The sequence below is a fragment of the Drosophila rhopaloa genome, unplaced genomic scaffold (genome assembly GCF_018152115.1).
Source record: "Drosophila rhopaloa isolate 14029-0021.01 unplaced genomic scaffold, ASM1815211v1 contig_2, whole genome shotgun sequence".
NCBI lineage: Eukaryota > Metazoa > Arthropoda > Insecta > Diptera > Drosophilidae > Drosophila > Drosophila rhopaloa.
The window spans coordinates 16,213,014-16,230,690 of record NW_025335083.1 but is presented as its reverse complement, the minus strand read 5'-3'; the positions used below and the strand labels follow the sequence as shown (position 1 = coordinate 16,230,690).

Below are 17,677 nucleotides of genomic sequence, written 5' to 3'. Positions count from 1 at the left end.
GAAAAGCCCTCGATTGCATTGGCCCATCGTTTAGTTGGCTTACGGCAGCGGTACGTGCTGCATGCGTGCGGTCGGTTCGAAATTTCAAATAAATATCTCCTTCAAATCAGCCATTTATATAAGAGGAAAAGTGTGGGACTCTTAAACAGCAAAGGTGTGTCCTGAAGGATTAAGTGCTACCAAATCTGTGAACTGAATTAAAAAAAAAACAGTTAAACAACAAAATTAAGTTATATCCAAAAAAAAAATTGATTCGTTAAGCATTCTACAAGATGTCCTGTTCGTCAAAGGATTAAATATACACTTTGGATTAGTCCAAACATTTGATCCTACCATTTTATTAACAAAATGATTAGCAGTTTTAAACGTCTTGAATGTCCTTAAAGATTTTTTTTTATTAATCCAAGAGGTAGTAAATACGATAACATCCAATTTTAAATATCCCATTAATTTAACAAGTTAAATCCACTTTTTATTGAATTGGGTAAAATGCGTTTTTGCTATGTTATCCTACAAGTACTAGACGTTTAGGGTAAAAAATTATTATCTTCTTTTAAGAAACAAAAGTTTAAAAAAGGCTTTTGGAACCAAGAAAAGAAACCCCTAGAATGCTTTGACTTAAGGTATTATGCAAAATGCTACAATGAACATAATGCGATTTGCATAAAGAAAAAATAAAACAAGAAAACCCCTTAACGGCCCCTTTTTGTAGACCTTATGCCCCAAGTTTATCTCACTTGAACCATATCACAGGAATATTCTTCGAACGTTCAGGATAGCCAACTAAGTCAGGATGTATTTACCATACTCGCAATTGCCGGATCCGACGGATAAATTTGAGATCTACGAGGAGATAGCCCAAGGCGTCAATGCCAAGGTTTTCCGTGCCAAGGAGCTGGACAATGATCGGATCGTGGCCCTGAAGATTCAGCACTACGATGAGGAGCACCAGGTGTCGATCGAGGAGGAGTACCGCACTCTGCGGGATTACTGCGACCATCCCAATCTTCCAGAATTTTATGGGGTGTACAAGCTATCGAAGCCAAACGGCCCCGACGAGATCTGGTTTGTCATGGAGGTAAGTCAAGATTGGAAATTACTAAAAACTATAATTTTTTCTTGTCTTAAATTTATTAAAAAACATTTTGCATAAGAAAAATTTGCATACACTTTCTAAAAATGATTTTGAACTTTTTAACTTAGTTTGATATATTTTTCTCAAACAAACTCAAATTATAATATTTTTTACATTTTATTATTTGTGGTGTCTTTTTTAATTCGCATTCGCTTTTAAATGTAACTCACTGCCAAAAACAATGATGAATTCCTAAAAGAATATTTAATATTAATAAAATGCTTTCGAAAACTAACTTTTATATTTTAGTACTGCTCCGGAGGAACTGCCGTGGATATGGTGAATAAGCTTCTGAAACTGGATCGTCGGATGCGAGAGGAGCACATCGCCTATATCATCCGGGAGACTTGCCGTGCGGCCATCGAATTGAACCGCAATCATGTCCTGCATCGGGATATACGAGGCGATAACATCTTGTTGACCAAAAATGGACGCGTGAAGCTCTGCGATTTTGGTTTATCCCGTCAGGTGGATTCCACCATGGGAAAGAGGGGCACCTGTATTGGTTCGCCATGTTGGATGGCCCCCGAGGTGGTGGCCGCCATGGAATCCCGGGATCCGGATATTACCGTTCGTGCCGATGTCTGGGCTTTGGGTATCACCACCATTGAGTTGGCCGATGGAAAGCCCCCATTCGCCGATATGCATCCCACTAGGGCAATGTTCCAGATTATTCGCAATCCACCGCCGACTTTAATGCGTCCCACTAATTGGTCGCAGCAGATCAATGATTTCATCTCCGAAAGTCTGGAGAAGAATGCCGAGAATCGACCCATGATGGTTGAGATGGTGGAGCATCCATTTCTCACGGAACTCATTGAAAACGAGGACGAGATGCGTTCGGACATCTCGGAGATGCTGGAACTCTCCAGGGATGTAAAGACTCTGTATAAGGAGCCGGAATTATTCGTGGATCGCGGCTATGTGAAGAGGTTCGATGAGAAGCCGGAGAGGATGTATCCGGAGGACTTGGCTGCCTTGGAAAATCCCGTGGATGAGAGCATTATAGAATCACTGCGACATCGCATTATTATGGGAGGATCATATAGTTTCATTGGGGATATATTGCTGTCCTTGAATTCCAATGAAATCAAAGAGGAATTTACTCCAGAGGTGAGTTTAAAACAAATGAAGATTTTTGATACGATACTTACATTTTAATGTTACGTTTATGTTGAAATATTTTAAAACCAATGTTTGGAATAAAGATTTTTACTCTTTATTGGTCCTTAATATGTTTATCTAACTAAAATTGTAACTAAAATCTTGTCATTTACTTACATTTGATGTTTATGACAGTAAATTTTCCATGATATTGTTGTACTTGTATAAACATTTTTTAAAAGAAGTTAGGATATTAAATATTAGTTTCTATATTTATTTTAATAATTCTAAGGCCCGTTTTGTCTCGTTAAAAGTAGGTCCTAGACCGCAAAATACAATTAATTTTCTTGTCTTAAAAATAGGTTTTGAAGAATATGTATTCCTATTCCTGGCATTAAATTTATATATTTTTCCATTTTTTTAGTTTCATGCCAAATACCGCTTCAAGTCGCGGTCGGAGAATCAACCGCATATTTTTTCGGTGGCTGACATTGCCTACCAGGACATGCTGCATCACAAGGAACCCCAGCACATTGTGCTATCTGGAGAAAGTTATTCGGGAAAGTCCACCAATGCACGTTTGTTGATCAAGCACCTGTGCTACCTGGGCGATGGAAATCGAGGCGCCACTGGACGTGTCGAGAGCTCCATTAAAGCAATTTTAATGATGGTGAATGCTGGAACACCGGTGAACAACGACTCCACCAGATGTGTTCTGCAATATTGTTTGACCTTCGGAAAAACTGGCAAGATGAGTGGAGCCGTATTCAATATGTACATGCTGGAAAAGTTACGAGTGGCCACTACGGATGGCACCCAGCACAATTTCCATATTTTCTACTACTTCTACGATTTTATTAATCAGCAGAATCAGCTCAAGGAATACAATCTTAAAGCTGATCGCAATTATCGTTATCTGCGAGTTCCGCCAGAAGTTCTACCATCGAAACTGAAATACCGACGTGATGATCCCGAGGGAAATGTCGAGAAATACAAGGAGTTTGAGAACATCCTTAGGGATATTGATTTTAATCACAAACAACTGGAGACAGTTCGTAAGGTCCTGTCTGCCATTTTAAATATTGGCAACATCCGTTTCCGCCAGAATGGCAAGTTTGCGGAAGTGGAGAACACCGATATTGTGTCCCGGATTGCAGAACTTTTGCGGGTGGATGAGAAGAAATTCATGTGGTCTTTGACCAATTTCATTATGGTCAAGGGAGGCATCGCCGAGAGGCGTCAATATACTACTGAAGAAGCTAGAGATGCCCGCGATGCAGTGTCCAGCACCCTTTACTCCCGTTTGGTGGACTTCATCATCAACAGGATCAACATGAACATGTCCTTTCCAAGGGCTGTGTTGTAAGTATCATTGAATAGACATACATATAAATACATATTAATGTTCTTATTATTTTGATAAAAATCTGTCAAATATTTATTTCGATTTCATTAAAATACTTTTGAGCTTGAGATATTTTTTTTATAATGTATGATTTTTAAGAGTGATTTAATCATTTTTGACTGCATTAGAGGTCTGTAAAAATTTATTTACTTTTCTTTAATTCAATAGTTTTATTTTGCATTGATCAAATTTGGTTTTTAATCACAACTTTTACCCTTTCAGTGGTGACACCAACGCCATAATTATTCACGACATGTTTGGCTTCGAGTGCTTTAATCGAAATGGTCTCGAGCAATTGATGATCAACACCCTAAATGAACAGATGCAGTATCACTATAACCAGCGCATCTTTATTAGTGAAATGCTAGAAATGGAGGCTGAAGACATCGATACCATTAACCTGAATTTCTATGACAACAAGACCGCTCTGGATAATTTGCTTACCAAACCGGATGGGTTGTTCTACATCATTGATGATGCCTCACGTTCCTGCCAAGATCAGGATTTAATAATGGGTATGGAAAACCAATTGTGACACTGTGAATATCTCATTTTTGTTTTGTATATCAAAAGATCGAGTTTCGGAGAAGCACAGCCAGTTTGTGAAGAAGCACACTGCCACTGAGATATCCGTGGCTCATTACACGGGACGCATAATTTACGATACACGCGCCTTCACCGACATTAACCGGGATTTCGTACCACCGGAAATGATCGAGACTTTCCGCTCCTCGCTGGATGAGAGCATCATGCTCATGTTCACCAATCAACTGACCAAGGCTGGCAACCTCACGATGCCCTTCGAGGCGGTTCAGCATAAGGACGAAACCGAACGGAAGTCCTATGTGAGTTGGCCATTTAAGAACCTTATGACTTCAATTAGGTTCCACATAAAAAACAAAAGTTTTTTAAACAATATCATGCTATAAAACTAATCCCAAGACATAAAAACGAATATAACTTTACTTCAACTTCCCAAAAATATCTCAAAACATTTTAAATCATGATTAAATGGCAGCTCATACTGAATGTATTGTAAAACATTTCGGCCTGTCAAAATAATATTTAGTGGCATACTTTTAGACTTCCAATCATAATTAAAAATCTGTTCACAATATGTATTTTAAATATTTTATAAATAATTTATTTTAGGCTTTGAATACCCTGAGTGCCGGATGCATATCCCAGGTGAACAATCTCCGTACTTTGGCAGCCAACTTCCGCTTCACCTGCCTGACCCTGCTCAAAATGCTAAGCCAGAATGCGAATCTCGGCGTGCACTTTGTCCGCTGCATTCGCGCTGATCTGGAGTACAAGCCCAGAGCTTTCCACTCGGATGTGGTCCAGCAACAGATGAAGGCCTTGGGAGTCCTGGACACCGTAATAGCCCGGCAGAGGGGATTCAGCTCACGGCTGCCCTTCGAGGAGTTCCTTAGACGGTGGGTAATAGTCGAAATTAAACCTCCTTTCTAGCTAATTTTATTGATGTTCTTTAATTATTAGAATCCTTATAAAAAAGGTTATCAAAATAGAAAAATTGCCCCCAATATTTGTTAAAACTATACCACAGACATGGTTTTCTGCTGAAAGTCAAAGAAACTTTTTAACACTAGTTATGAAACGATATGCCTAAAAAATATTTTTCAGTTTAAAGCCAATAAAACTATTGTTTACTACATTAATATATTTTTTCTAAAATATGGTGTTGTCCCTTTTTATTCTAGATATCAATTCCTGGCCTTTGACTTTGATGAGCCTGTGGAAATGACCAAGGATAATTGTCGTCTTTTGTTTTTGCGTCTCAAGATGGAAGGCTGGTCTTTGGGCAAGACTAAAGTATTTTTGCGGTACTATAATGATGAGTTCCTGTCCAGGTGAGCAATGAATTTATACAGTTGAAGAAAATGTATTAATATAAATTAATAACAGATTGTACGAGCTGCAAGTGAAGAAGGTAATAAAGGTGCAATCAATGATGCGAGCTTTGCTGGCACGAAAACGCGTTAAAGGCGGAAAGGTGTTCAAACGTAAGTTCTTTAAATTGAATATAAGCTTAAATAAAATAAAGCCTAATTAAAAATCCTCTCCTAGTGGGCAAAAAGGGACAAGAGCATCAAGATGTGGCCGCTTGCAAAATACAAAAAGGTAAAAAAACGCAGGTGGATAGGCTAAAAGAGTTCGAAGAGGAGCACATCGACATTAGTGAGACGCCCTCGGAGGCCGAGGAGATGTTCCTTGAGGCCAGAATGGATGAGGCTCTGGCGGCGGTGCGAATATCGAAGATCGAACAGGCCTCCGTCGATGAATAGGCCCCGCAATATACCATTTATACACACTATATCACTATATCGATCGAAATACTACTCGTAATACTACTACTACTACCAATAAAATCTAGAAAATGCAAACAACAAAGTAATCAACTAGTCTAGGGTCTCGGCAAACACTTAAGCCGCTTAGTGGTGTCAAATGTGGATCCCACCCCGATGGGCGGTTGTATTTTTTTTCTATCTGATGCAACCAATCGGCTTATAGCAGTCTGAGACATAACACTTAACATCGACGGCACCTACGGAAAGAGATGAATTATAAGTGCTGCGTAGAAAAGAAATGAAAATTTAATTAAATTAAGGTGACTTCCCTCTCATTCACCACCGCCCAGCCCCATTGACCGCCTTTCAAATGGGTTCCTCTAACGGCTTTCCACCGTTTCCATTTTCCCACAGCCTTTAGGGGATTCCGCGACCGGGTCCGCCTCCCCCCGCTGGTCAACGAGAAGTCCGGCCAGCTGAATGAGAACACCGCCGACTTTATCCGCCCGTTCGCCAAGAAGTGGCGCGAGAAGTCCATCTTCCAGGTCCTACTGCACTACAGGGCGGCTCGCTTCCAGGACTTTGTTAATCTGTCACAGCAGGTGAGTGTCAAGAAAATCTGTATTATATCTAGAAATAAAATATGAACGTTAAAATATCAGTGCTAAATAATATTTATTACTAAAAATTCGATAGATTTCCACATTTGTGATTTCACTTTTAAGTCGTTTTTTGGACATTAATTCCAAAAGACAGATTTTAATAAAGTTCGCATGATGCTCATTAAAATTCTTCTAAATAAATCTCAAATATCATTTTTCATTCAAATAGTTATTAATTAATTAATTAATTAAATTTCATAAATTAGTTTGACTGTTTTGTTTTTAGTTTAATAATATAATTTCCCCAGGTGCACATTTACAACCAAAGAATGGTGGCTGGATTGAATAAATGCACCAGGGCCGTGCCCTTCGAGAGAATCAATATGCGTGAGGTGAACTCCTCGCAGCTGGGACCACTGCCAGTGCCCATTAAGAAGATGCCCTTCCGGCTGGACCAGATTCCTTTCTACGACACCCAGTATATGGTGGACCCGGCCAACTCCATTTCCCGCCAGACGTTCCCCAATCAGTTGCTCATGCAGCACATGGAGGATGACGAACCCTGGGACAGTCCCCTGCAGCGCAATCCTTCGATGACTTCCTGTGCCCTGACCTACAATGCTTATAAAAAGGAGCAGGCTTGCCAAACCAACTGGGATCGCATGGGCGAGAGCGACAATATCTACAATCAGGGCTTCTTCCGTGATCCCCAGCAGCTGAGAAGGTAAGAGAGTTTGTTTTTAGTTTAAAATTTAAATAATGCTTCTTTCATTTGGCAGAAATCAAATGCAGATGAACATGAATGCCTACAACAACGCCTACAACAGCTACAGCACCAACTATAACAGCAGCAACAACCAGAACTGGGGTGTCCATCGTTCCGGATCCAGGCGCAACTCCTTGAAGGGCTATGCGGCGCCACCACCTCCTCCTCCTCCAATGCCCTCGTCCAACTATTATCGCAATAATCCCAACCAGCAACAGCGCAACTATCAGCAAAGATCCTCATACCCATCGGATCCAGTGAGGGAACTTCAGAACATGGCTCGCAACGAGGGAGATGTAACTATAATGAGGCCTAAACTAGAAAAATTATCAAACTATTTCGTTTTCAGAGCACTGAGGATCCACCATTCAATTTCAAGGCCATGCTGCGTAAGACAAACTACCCAAGAGGATCCGAGACCAGCACCTATGACTTCAACAATCGACGGGAATCGGACAGTGGTCAGCAACACACATTCCAGGCGCCCAAACTGCGATCGACAGGTCGTCGATTCCAAGAGGATGAGGGCTATAACTCGTCCTCGGGAAACTATGGAGTGTCTAGGAACTTTGGACAGCAGCAGAGGGCTCCCACACTGAGGCAATCACCTGCCAGCGTGGGTCGCAGCTTCGAAGACAGCAATGCCAGGTCCTTCGAGGAGGCAGGATCCTACGTAGAGGAGGAGATTGCGCCGGGAGTGACACTATCCGGCTATGCCGTGGATATCTAGAGTTAATGTATACGAATATAAAGATTATTTTTAGATGTTATGAAAAGTTGAAAGGAAAACCCACCTAAATTCAATAACAGTAATTAAATTAAAACCACACTTTAAAGTTTTGGCCTTCATAGCACTTTCTCAAAACAACATTCATACAATGGACTAAATAAAATATTTTCAGCCAAATCGCAGTTTTAGTAGTTATAATCAATATCTAGTCTTATCCCTTTAACAATTTCATTTCCAATGTTTTGTCACAATATTATAGTTTAAAGACTTTGAAATAAATTAGAGTTCAGCAAATATTTTGCATTTTATTGACGTAGGATAAAAAGGGAAAAATTCGACGATTTAACATTGCTTATTATGCTTGCTTGTTTGTTATACCATTTAAATGATTTCATTTTCACACTTTTAAATCTAAAACGCAACAACAATACTCTCAGTATTACATAAACTATATCCATTATACATTGTATATATATAAACATTAATAGCTAAACAAAAACGTTTATAGGAATGGATTGAACAAATACTCTTTTGTTCGCAGGACTTTTTTGTGTTTTGATAGGGATCGCAATAAGGCAAAAGGAAAAGAATCGAATTATTAACTGCACACCCAAATCGGGCATGATCTCATAACTTCTACATGATAAAACCAAGCTTTTCCTCGTATAAGTTTCATATAATATCAATCATCCATGCCGGGTTCGCGTAAACCATCCGAATGCATTTTTTTGCCAGCAATTTCTAGCATAGCACGATCTTCCAGATTTCCATCCAGAACCGAACGTTTCTGCGGGGAAATCATTAAATTTTTTTTTATTTATTAGAGAATTTAATAATACATACCTGTCCTTCGCCTTCTTCATCCCCTTCCTTTACCGGTAAGTCTCCCACGGCCCAGACCTCCATGTTTCGTATTTTGAATTGCTTACGTTTACTTTTGAAAGATATATATATAATTAATGAAAAGGTATTTCTTTTGAATAAAATATTTCATTGATTGAATTAAACTTTCAATGAAAAATTCAATCAATAACATTAATACGTTGTACTTTAATTTGTACTGACCTTAACTGGACATAATCTCGATATGTGGTGCAGCTTTCAACGCTCTGTCCATCGCCGAAACTGCAGTCAATCCAAAGGCCCCAGAAATCAAACTGTCCGCCCATGCCCTATATACCAAATATAAACAATTAGCGCAACAATCAATCAATTACTTATAAACATTACTCACCAGGCCATTTGGCATAGTCTGCTGATTCAAATTCAAATACTGATAGTGATCGTTATAAGTAGTGGCCGAAAAGCACCGCATGGCAGGGCTTAAGGTGTATAGCAGCGAACTGTCGTCGCCTCCAAATTGTGGTTTCACTGACCACGTTTCCGACGCATAGCCGCCAAATATGTATTGATCCTCATCCTCGATGAAGAACAACGTGGGTCCCTTGTCCAGGACTTTTCCCAGCATCGTTGAAAAGCTTTCTCCGTTGATTTTCGATGAGAAGAGGAAGCGCCATTTGTGTCGGTGCTCACGGGGCAATTGAGCATTAATATAGAGGACGTGCGGTAGTTCGATGATTGGGCGATAGTGACTGTTTTGAGGTGCATCTAAAATATATAAAGAAAGTCATTAAAAAAATGTCTGTACACTTTAAACATTTAATTAACATTTTCGGTGCCTAACTATAAGGGATTCAAAGGACAGGTATTTTAAAGATTTAGAACGTGTCGTATTTTCTTACCACACATTTCCGGTAAGATTGGAATTTCGAGTTCCTTAATTAAGTTGCGTTTGCTGCCACCATGGCGACAATAAAGCTGACTGAAGACCTCGCGCCAGATCTGCAGAAACTGTGGAGTGACGTGCAACCAGCGTTCCAAGGCATCATTGGGCATAGTGTGCTCCAGTTCTCTGCCCAGATTCCGCATCAATCCCTTTGCAAAGGTAGCTGTCGAACGCTCTGTGGTATTGAATCCCTGCTCCTGCCAGTCCTTTATGCTTGAGTTTTTGGCAGTGCTCTCCAAATGCACGTAGCTCTTTATCACCGAGTAGATGTACTGAATAAAAAATATATTTATTAAATTGGGTTTGATTTTAAATACAGGAAGTAGTATCAAAGTTTCTGTAAATCGAGCCACATTAAGTTGTTTTAAATAAAAATGTCTGATTAGTTATAAATATAAGAATGAGAAATTAGAAATTAGAAAATATTTACTTAGACTATAAATAAAATGACCTTGGCAAAATATGCTACTAAAATAAATGTGAAAGCTAGCAAGAGGCCGAGTTCATGCCTCAACAAGCATACAAACTGTTTGTAAGTAGATATTCAAACCGTTCCGACATAAAACAACTTGAGAGTTTATATTTATTGTATTAATTTATAGCCTAGTATATAAATAAGATCAAACCGACCCAAGTTCGGTTTAATATTGTTTACAATAATTTATGTTTGTTTATTTAAAGACTCACTTGCTCCAATTGCTTGCTGTTAAAGGTGTCATTTCCAGTTTTTTCCATAGAGCCAAGTAGCATTTGCAATTTCTGGTCAATGGTTCCCCGCTCCATTATATAGTAAGGCTCGCCGAATTTTCTCAACGGTATATTGATACTTTGCTGACCAGGCTTCGTGGGTGTAAACAGATACTGAGCCGTACTTTCCGCCAGCGATCTTTCGATGGTTTGCGACCAAGTTTCCTGTTTTCGAAACAAAACAAATAAATAAACAAAGGGCGCACCGGATACATAAACATAATTTTCCCTCTGCTGTCAGCAAATTCTTGCAGGGAACCAAAATCTGGGAAATGCTGACGCAGATTAACACATTAAAGGGCAACACACAGAAAAATATGCTTGTTCAATTATTTGATCGTTTTCAATTGAGTACTATGAAAAGTATGTACTTTGAAACTCATATTTTAAAGTCTCTACAAGAATTTGTATTTATTTGTTTACCAAATTTGGCAATAAACAATATTATGTTTTAATAATTCGTGGATTGTTATGTACTTATTTATGTAATAATAATGTTATTTCTGACGTTAAAAATATAAAAGTCTCAAATAAATCTTACTTACGATTCCTGTTTAAAATGGATGTATTGAAATATCAAAGTATTTTATTTTAAAATAAGTTTAACTCTCTGATTTATTTTCCTAGTGATATTTGTTTGTATCAGAAAACCTTTTACTTCATCCTAACAAACATTTTTTTCTGTGCAGGGATTATTAAATTTATGGGATTGCGGCGCACTATGCTATGCCACAAACCGGTTAAGCATATTGTTTATTTTTAATTCAATTGGGCTGGCCCTAATTGACGACCCCAGTCATCGAAATCACGACTAATTCGTTAGCAAGCAAATTCAACAAAGCAGAAGACAAACAGCGAAATGCGACGGCAAACAAATTAGACAAATTGTGGACACGTTCGCACAGCCCAGGAATTATCAATTCAAAACTGATAACAACAAAGGTAGCTAATTATAAATATCGAATTTCGGTATACCCTCCCTAGTGAAAGTGTTCTTAATCAAAGTTGATCTAAAAATAGGTAAAGAGGAATTATCTGGTTACAAACAAACATTTTTTGAATCGTTGCACTTCCGTCATCTGTTGTGGTATAAATAAAACGACTGAGAAATCTGGGGGCCTTGAACCGGCATCGGAAAAATTATACCACAATTGTTTTTCAGTTTTTAAATTATACAATGGTAAAATGGTCTTACCTTAAACTTATTGGGTTAAGGTGCGTACTTAATAGATTGGCAATGCCTATCGTTTTAAGCAGGTAGACCATTGGATTTTTTGATGTCCTTGACAAAATTAAGTGTATTAGTATAATTTAATGACTAGATTAAGGTTATGTTTAAGGTTATAAACCTAAAAAAAAAGCCTGCTAATAAAGTTTGCCAGTTTATTTTTAGAAAAAAAAAGATAAACACTCTATGAGTACACTTTACGAATATCTTTGTTTTGTAATAGAGTAGATAGATTAGTTGCTATGGGAGATAAAAATATTCCATATCGTTGTTATTAGTCCTAATGACTAAACGATATATAATAATACAATCTAAAATTATTGTAACGGAAAATAACTTGAATTATTAGCTTCTTAAAGGGAGAAGTTTAAACTGAGTATTAAAAAAATAGAAATTTATGCTATTAAAACTAATTCCGAGTTTTCAGATGATTTTAGAAACATACCCTTTGAAAGGGTATTGACACAGCAGGTGGATAGCCATTTGTCATGCACTAGAAGGGCCCTGATTTCCGCATTTTGTTCAAGAGAGTTCACCCCGCGCGCCCTTGAACTTGTGACCCTGACCCTTCCGCATTTGCAGACTGCAGTTGCCATTGATTTTCGCACTCACACACGTGGCACTTCGGACCCGGACCCCCAACTTACCACCAATCGGTCTTGAGTCAACTTTTCCAGTGCTCCGCCAGATGCGTTTTTATAGGCCGATTCCAGCATTCGAAGCTCCTCCGACGTGTAGAGATTATCCGTCTCCCGTTTGCCACTCGCATTTCCCATTTCCTTGGACCAAACTTATTTGTATGATTTTATTTCAGCGGTTGGTAAACAATGCAGCTTCAGCTTCTTGCGATCGTCGATTTTAATCGAAAATAAAAAACAAACCCGTTCTGCGTATGAAAACAAACCACCAGTGTGGCCGAGTTCGCTGTGGATAAACCTACTTTTAATATTACAAAAATACCTGAACCGCGGACACAAGCCTCGGTTCGAAACTCAAAAAAAATTTAGCCATGACTCCAACCTCGGGGCAGAAAATATTATATTTTAAAGGCCGCTTTTTCCAAAATGTTCAGCTTTTGTCATGGTTAAGAAAATTAAAGTTTCAAAGTTATAACATTTTTAATATTTTTAAAATCTCGACAAAAAGTTAATAGTTAAGTTTGTATTTCAATTTCTTATAACAAAATAACATATGAAGAATGCCAATTTTTTCGGCCTACACATCTTGTATTTTATTCATTAACAACAATTTTTAACAAGGCTTTATTTATTCAAGAAACACAGATGCGCTTTTGGTTAGAGGTTGATTTAAGCAGCCAATCACCTTTTCTTTATATTTGCACATAATTTGCCAGCTTATTATTATGCGTATGGTATACGAATCCATTGCTTAACTGATTATCATACACAAATGCTTTCTTCAGTAAGATATAAAAGAGGCGAATTTTAAGATTTACCAATCAGTAAATCAAAATGTGCTTTAAAATAAGTGGACTTTTTACTGTACTGGGGCTCTTTTCCCTGGCTGGAGCTTATCAAGTTATACCAAGTGTTGAAGATGGTAAAACAAAGACTTGTTAGAAATGATTTATTATCAAAATAATTAAAACTTATTTTAGGTATAATATTTCATGAAAATGATTCCCCAAGTCCTTTCGTAAAGATCGGCAATGGATTCTATTACTTTGAACCCGTTCTCGAAAAAAATTGGTACGATGCCTTTGAGTCGTGTCGGCGAATGGACGCGGATCTTATATCATTTGATTCCATTGAAGAATGGAATGCGATCAACCAATATATACTTAGCAACAAAATAGATCATTTGTACTGGACCTCGGGCACGGACTTTGCGGAAAACGGAAAACATAAATGGTTCACAACTGGTGAACCAATAACATTAAATATTTGGAACGAAGGAGAGCCAAATAATCTCGGTCTAAATGAACATTGTGACGAAATGGGAAAAGGAAGAACTGAAAATAATTACAACGTATTGAATGACAAGTCATGCTACAATGAACGTCTCTATATATGTAAGACTCGCCAGCCAAAAACGGATTCTTATTTAATCTGGTAATATATTATCTAGCAATTAAATTTGAAATATTTAATAAAAATATATTATTTTTGACTTAAAGTTAATACTGACAATTAAATGTCTTATCCCTGAGGCGATTTATCCATTTTTTATTTAGTATATAGGTACTTAGGGTAGAAAAACCTGTGCCACAGGTGCTCTAAATACAGAAAACCAAACAGGTAAATTAGACTTAAGTGACCTCCAGTAACCTATCGATAACGTTGCTTTACTCGGAGGCATTTTCAAAATTTCACTCTGTTACCGTAGCAACACGCCGTATTAAATCAATTGACTAGCCAAAAAATTCTCCCATACAAAAACACAACAAATTCCCATACATAAACCAAAGAATCTGGCATATAGAAAGATATTTCTGGAATTTAACTTGCAAAAACCGTGAAGAATCTAAGTCGTAGGTATGATTAGCAGCAGCGGAACATCGCAACATCGGGGACGGAAAATTAGGGAGCAATGCGGATCCTGTCCAAATAGATTTTCGAAGGATAAGCGCCAGGTAATCGCCGAGGACTCGGACACCACGGAGGTGGAGTCATCCACAGATGAGGAGGATCGCTGGAAGGAAGTGGCACGAGCCTCTGAAATTCCGGCCGACTATTATAATATCCAGAAACTGGTGAAATACATTAAGGCGGGCAATCAGACAGCCACTATAGTATCGTTGTGCTGCTTGAAGGACTACGATCTGAGCACTCAGATCAATCAGTTCGCCATCTCGGACATCGGCGGACTCGATGTCCTGGTCAATATTCTGGAGTGCAGCGACACCAAGTGTTGTTTGGGCGCCCTCACAGTTCTCTCGGATATCACCCTAAACATCGACATAAGGAAGACCATCGTGGATCTGGATGGCATTCCGTTGATTGTCGATATCTTAAACTCCTCCATGAAGGATCTGAAGACCATGGCCGCCGAGACACTGGCGAATGTGTGCAAAGTGCGACTGGCCAGGAAGTATGTGCGCACCTGCGGTGGAATACCCAAGCTGGTGGATCTCATCGACATCAAGTTGAAGTGAGTCTTGTTCAAGGTGTTTGTTAAAATCATCTTATTTTCTGCATTGTAAATTCAGTTTGGAATTATACAGGCTAATGGAAGTTGACCTTTGAAGGTAGACTAAAATGGTTGTAGGTGTCTCCATTTTATTTAAACTCAACTTAACTTCAAAGTAAATATATAAACGTTGATTTCTCCTTTATAGACTTATAAAATATCTTTAGTCCGTTTTCTCATATTCATGATAAACTAAAAGTAAAGTTTAAGCTCAGAAAAAATATTAACTTTTGCAATTAAAACCCTACTTTAAACTTACAATCAAAACGCTGGCCTAAATTAAAAAAAAAATTTCAAGTAACAAACAATTTTTCAAAAACAAAATTTTGAATCACCAATTTTAATCCGCAGTTCAGAAAGTAAACCTTAAAAAATTTTTGAATATTTTCCAGTATACTAAAGACGCCGCGTGACCAATTAAGTGCAGATGATCTGGAATCGCTGGATATGACACGAGCTGGAGCCCGAGCCCTATTTACCTTGGCTGATTCAAAGCACAACATGGAGCAGATGCGCAAGAGCGGAATAGTCCCACTAATGGCTCAGCTTCTTAAATCCTGTCACATTGATGTGGTTATTCCTATAATGGGCACCGTTCGAAAATGCTCCTCGGAGCCGAAATTCCAACTGGCCATCACCACCGAGGGCATGATCCCCGACATTGTGGTCCATTTAAGTTCTGAAAATACGGAACTCAAGATGGAGGGCAGTACGGCGATCTACAAGTGTGCCTTTGATGCGAACACCAGGGAATTGGTGAGGGACGCTGGCGGTTTGGAGCCTTTGGTAACCATCATAAAGGATAAAAACTTGAGGGACAATAAGCCGCTTTTAAGGGGCGCCACTGGAGCGATTTGGATGTGTGCCGTAACCGATGCGAATGTTAAGGTTTTGGATCAACTGAGGACGGTTAATAATTTGGTGGCCTTGCTGAATGACGAGTGTGACGAGGTGTTGACCAATGTCACAGGGGCTCTGTCCGAATGTGTGCGGTTCCAGAGCAATCGAGAACAATTGCGGCAAGCTGGGGGACTACCAGCCATGGTTTCCTTACTCAACAGTTCCCATGCTCCTCTCCTCGAAAATCTAGCCAAGGCCTTGAAGGAGTGTGCTGAAGATCCCGAGAGCATGAGGATTTTGGAGGATCTAGATGCCGTCAGATTGATCTGGTCCCTATTGAAAAACTCCAGTACTAGAGTTCAAGCCCATGCCGCCTATGCAATATGTCCTTGCGTTCGAAATGCCAACGATTCAGCGGAGTTGGTCAGAAGTTTAGTAGGCGCCATGGAACTGGTGGTGGGTCTCCTTAAGTCCAAAGATATTATGGTTTTATCTGCCGTCTGTGCAGCCATTGCAACGATTGCCCAGGATCAGACCAATCTGGCCATCCTAACCGATCTTAGGGTGATCTACAAGCTGGCCGATCTTGTCCAGACCACAGATGATTTGTTGCGAATGAATTTGGCAGCTGCTGTGGCCGCCTGTGCCTGCTTTGGCAATAATACAGAGGAGCTGGGACGCCTGCGCACCGTGACTCCGATCGTCACCTACATGACCAGCGACAATCCTCTGGTGCACCGCAGCACGGCCATGGCATTGGAGAAGCTATCGATGGATCCGCAGAACTGCATCACCATGCACCAGGTGGGAATCTTCTTTCTTAGCTTATTATACCTATTATACCCATTATACCTTTGGCTACATATTTGCATTTTAAAACAAGAGAGAACGCTATAGTCGGGTGCCCCGACTATCAGATACCCGTTACTCAGGTAAAGGGAGTGCGAGGGAGATGGAGATAGAAACTTTGATCACGCATATCTTTTTAACGAATGGTCCGATTTGAAAAATTTCTTCTACATTTTGATAGGTATTGATAAACACAATAAAACTGCATTTTTACTTTTTCGAAATATTTAAATTTTTAAAATCGTATATAAGCGATTGTGGGCGTTAAAGGGGGCGTGGCACCTTTTTGAAACAAACTTGCGCTGCGTAGGAACTCCTAGAATCTGCATGCAAAATGCCAATCTTCTAGCTTTTATAGTTTCCGAGATCTCAGCGTTCATACGGACAGACAGACAGACGGACAGACAGACGGACAGACGGACAGACGGACAGACGGACATGGCTATATCGACTCGGCTAGTGACCCTGATCAAGAATATATATACTTTATAGGGTCGGAAACGCTTCCTTCTAGCTGTTACATACTTTTGCGCGAATACAATATACCCTTTTACTCTACGAGTAACGGGTATAATTATTATTTAAGTATTTACAACCTTATATTGTCGTTGATAATCATTTTTGTAATGTTATAAATTTATCAGACCTCACCATTGATCTTTTCCAAGCTCTTATATACATTATTTATTGTAATACATATATTCAAACAGTTGATGCACATTAATGGAATTTTTAAACTATTTCAGAGTGGTGTGGTTCCCTTCCTGCTGGAGTGCATTGGATCCACTAATAAGGAGCTCCAATTGGCCGCCGCTGGCTGCCTGAGGAATATCCGAGAACTGGCTTTGCGCGCCGAGGAATATCTGCTTAAAATCGATGATGACTAGTTTGTGGTTTATGGCCTGGAGTCCTGTTTTTCGCTTTGTTATGTTGTAAAATTACTAATTAGATAAATATATGCCGATGCTAGCAATTAACTTTAAAACTTTTTAGTAAATATTTTGGTCTGCCAACGCTCTCAAG

At 39.1% G+C, this 17,677-nt stretch overlaps 3 protein-coding genes across 4 annotated transcripts; 2 read left to right on the top strand and 1 right to left on the bottom strand.

The window, feature by feature from the left end:
* Nucleotides 1–26: 26 nt before the first annotated feature.
* On the top strand, nucleotides 27–8,348 carry LOC108043734 (neither inactivation nor afterpotential protein C). 2 transcript variants are annotated; one of them, XM_044459570.1, is made up of 14 exons: nucleotides 27–154; nucleotides 754–1,078; nucleotides 1,385–2,248; nucleotides 2,664–3,601; nucleotides 3,867–4,159; nucleotides 4,218–4,489; nucleotides 4,797–5,083; nucleotides 5,369–5,518; nucleotides 5,574–5,671; nucleotides 5,736–5,789; nucleotides 6,371–6,558; nucleotides 6,867–7,282; nucleotides 7,338–7,620; nucleotides 7,674–8,348. In XM_044459570.1, exons 2-14 carry the CDS (start codon nucleotides 794–796, stop codon nucleotides 8,052–8,054), a joined length of 4,509 nt encoding a protein of 1,502 aa, XP_044315505.1. In that variant the 5' UTR covers nucleotides 27–154; nucleotides 754–793; the 3' UTR covers nucleotides 8,055–8,348. The 2 variants fall into 2 exon arrangements, with proteins under 2 accessions (XP_044315505.1, XP_044315506.1); XM_044459571.1 differs by having other exon boundaries at nucleotides 35–154; nucleotides 775–1,078.
* Nucleotides 8,330–12,727, bottom strand: LOC108040432 (MTOR-associated protein MEAK7). Its single transcript, XM_017117911.1, has 7 exons — nucleotides 12,463–12,727; nucleotides 10,528–10,752; nucleotides 9,797–10,112; nucleotides 9,289–9,662; nucleotides 9,120–9,226; nucleotides 8,898–8,988; nucleotides 8,330–8,841 (listed from the first exon to the last, which is right to left on the bottom strand). The coding sequence occupies exons 1-7, from the start codon at nucleotides 12,589–12,591 to the stop codon at nucleotides 8,737–8,739; spliced, it is 1,347 nt and encodes a 448-aa protein (XP_016973400.1). The 5' UTR covers nucleotides 12,592–12,727; the 3' UTR covers nucleotides 8,330–8,736.
* A 1,437-nt stretch (nucleotides 12,728–14,164) lies between these two features.
* Nucleotides 14,165–17,639, top strand: LOC108053614 (armadillo repeat-containing protein gudu). The gene is made up of 3 exons (XM_017136317.2): nucleotides 14,165–14,926; nucleotides 15,358–16,609; nucleotides 17,401–17,639. The coding sequence occupies exons 1-3, from the start codon at nucleotides 14,313–14,315 to the stop codon at nucleotides 17,539–17,541; spliced, it is 2,007 nt and encodes a 668-aa protein (XP_016991806.1). The 5' UTR covers nucleotides 14,165–14,312; the 3' UTR covers nucleotides 17,542–17,639.
* Nucleotides 17,640–17,677: the final 38 nt, after the last annotated feature.

Excerpts from the sequence above, each read along its gene's own strand:
- LOC108040432 (XM_017117911.1), bottom strand. The coding sequence starts at position 12,591 with ATGGGAAATGCGAGTGGCAAACGGGAGACGGATAATCTCTACACGTCG. Across the intron at positions 10,753-12,462 it reads TGACTCAAGACCGATTGGTG|GAAACTTGGTCGCAAACCAT; the intron begins GTAAGTTGGGGG and ends TTTCGAAAACAG. Across the intron at positions 9,227-9,288 it reads AGACTATGCCAAATGGCCTG|GGCATGGGCGGACAGTTTGA; the intron begins GTGAGTAATGTT and ends TTTGGTATATAG.
- LOC108053614 (XM_017136317.2), top strand. The coding sequence starts at position 14,313 with ATGATTAGCAGCAGCGGAACATCGCAACATCGGGGACGGAAAATTAGG. Across the intron at positions 14,927-15,357 it reads CTCATCGACATCAAGTTGAA|TATACTAAAGACGCCGCGTG; the intron begins GTGAGTCTTGTT and ends AATATTTTCCAG. Across the intron at positions 16,610-17,400 it reads ACTGCATCACCATGCACCAG|AGTGGTGTGGTTCCCTTCCT; the intron begins GTGGGAATCTTC and ends AAACTATTTCAG.
- LOC108043734 (XM_044459570.1), top strand. The coding sequence starts at position 794 with ATGTATTTACCATACTCGCAATTGCCGGATCCGACGGATAAATTTGAG. Across the intron at positions 4,490-4,796 it reads AAACCGAACGGAAGTCCTAT|GCTTTGAATACCCTGAGTGC; the intron begins GTGAGTTGGCCA and ends AATTTATTTTAG. Across the intron at positions 7,283-7,337 it reads GATCCCCAGCAGCTGAGAAG|AAATCAAATGCAGATGAACA; the intron begins GTAAGAGAGTTT and ends TTCATTTGGCAG.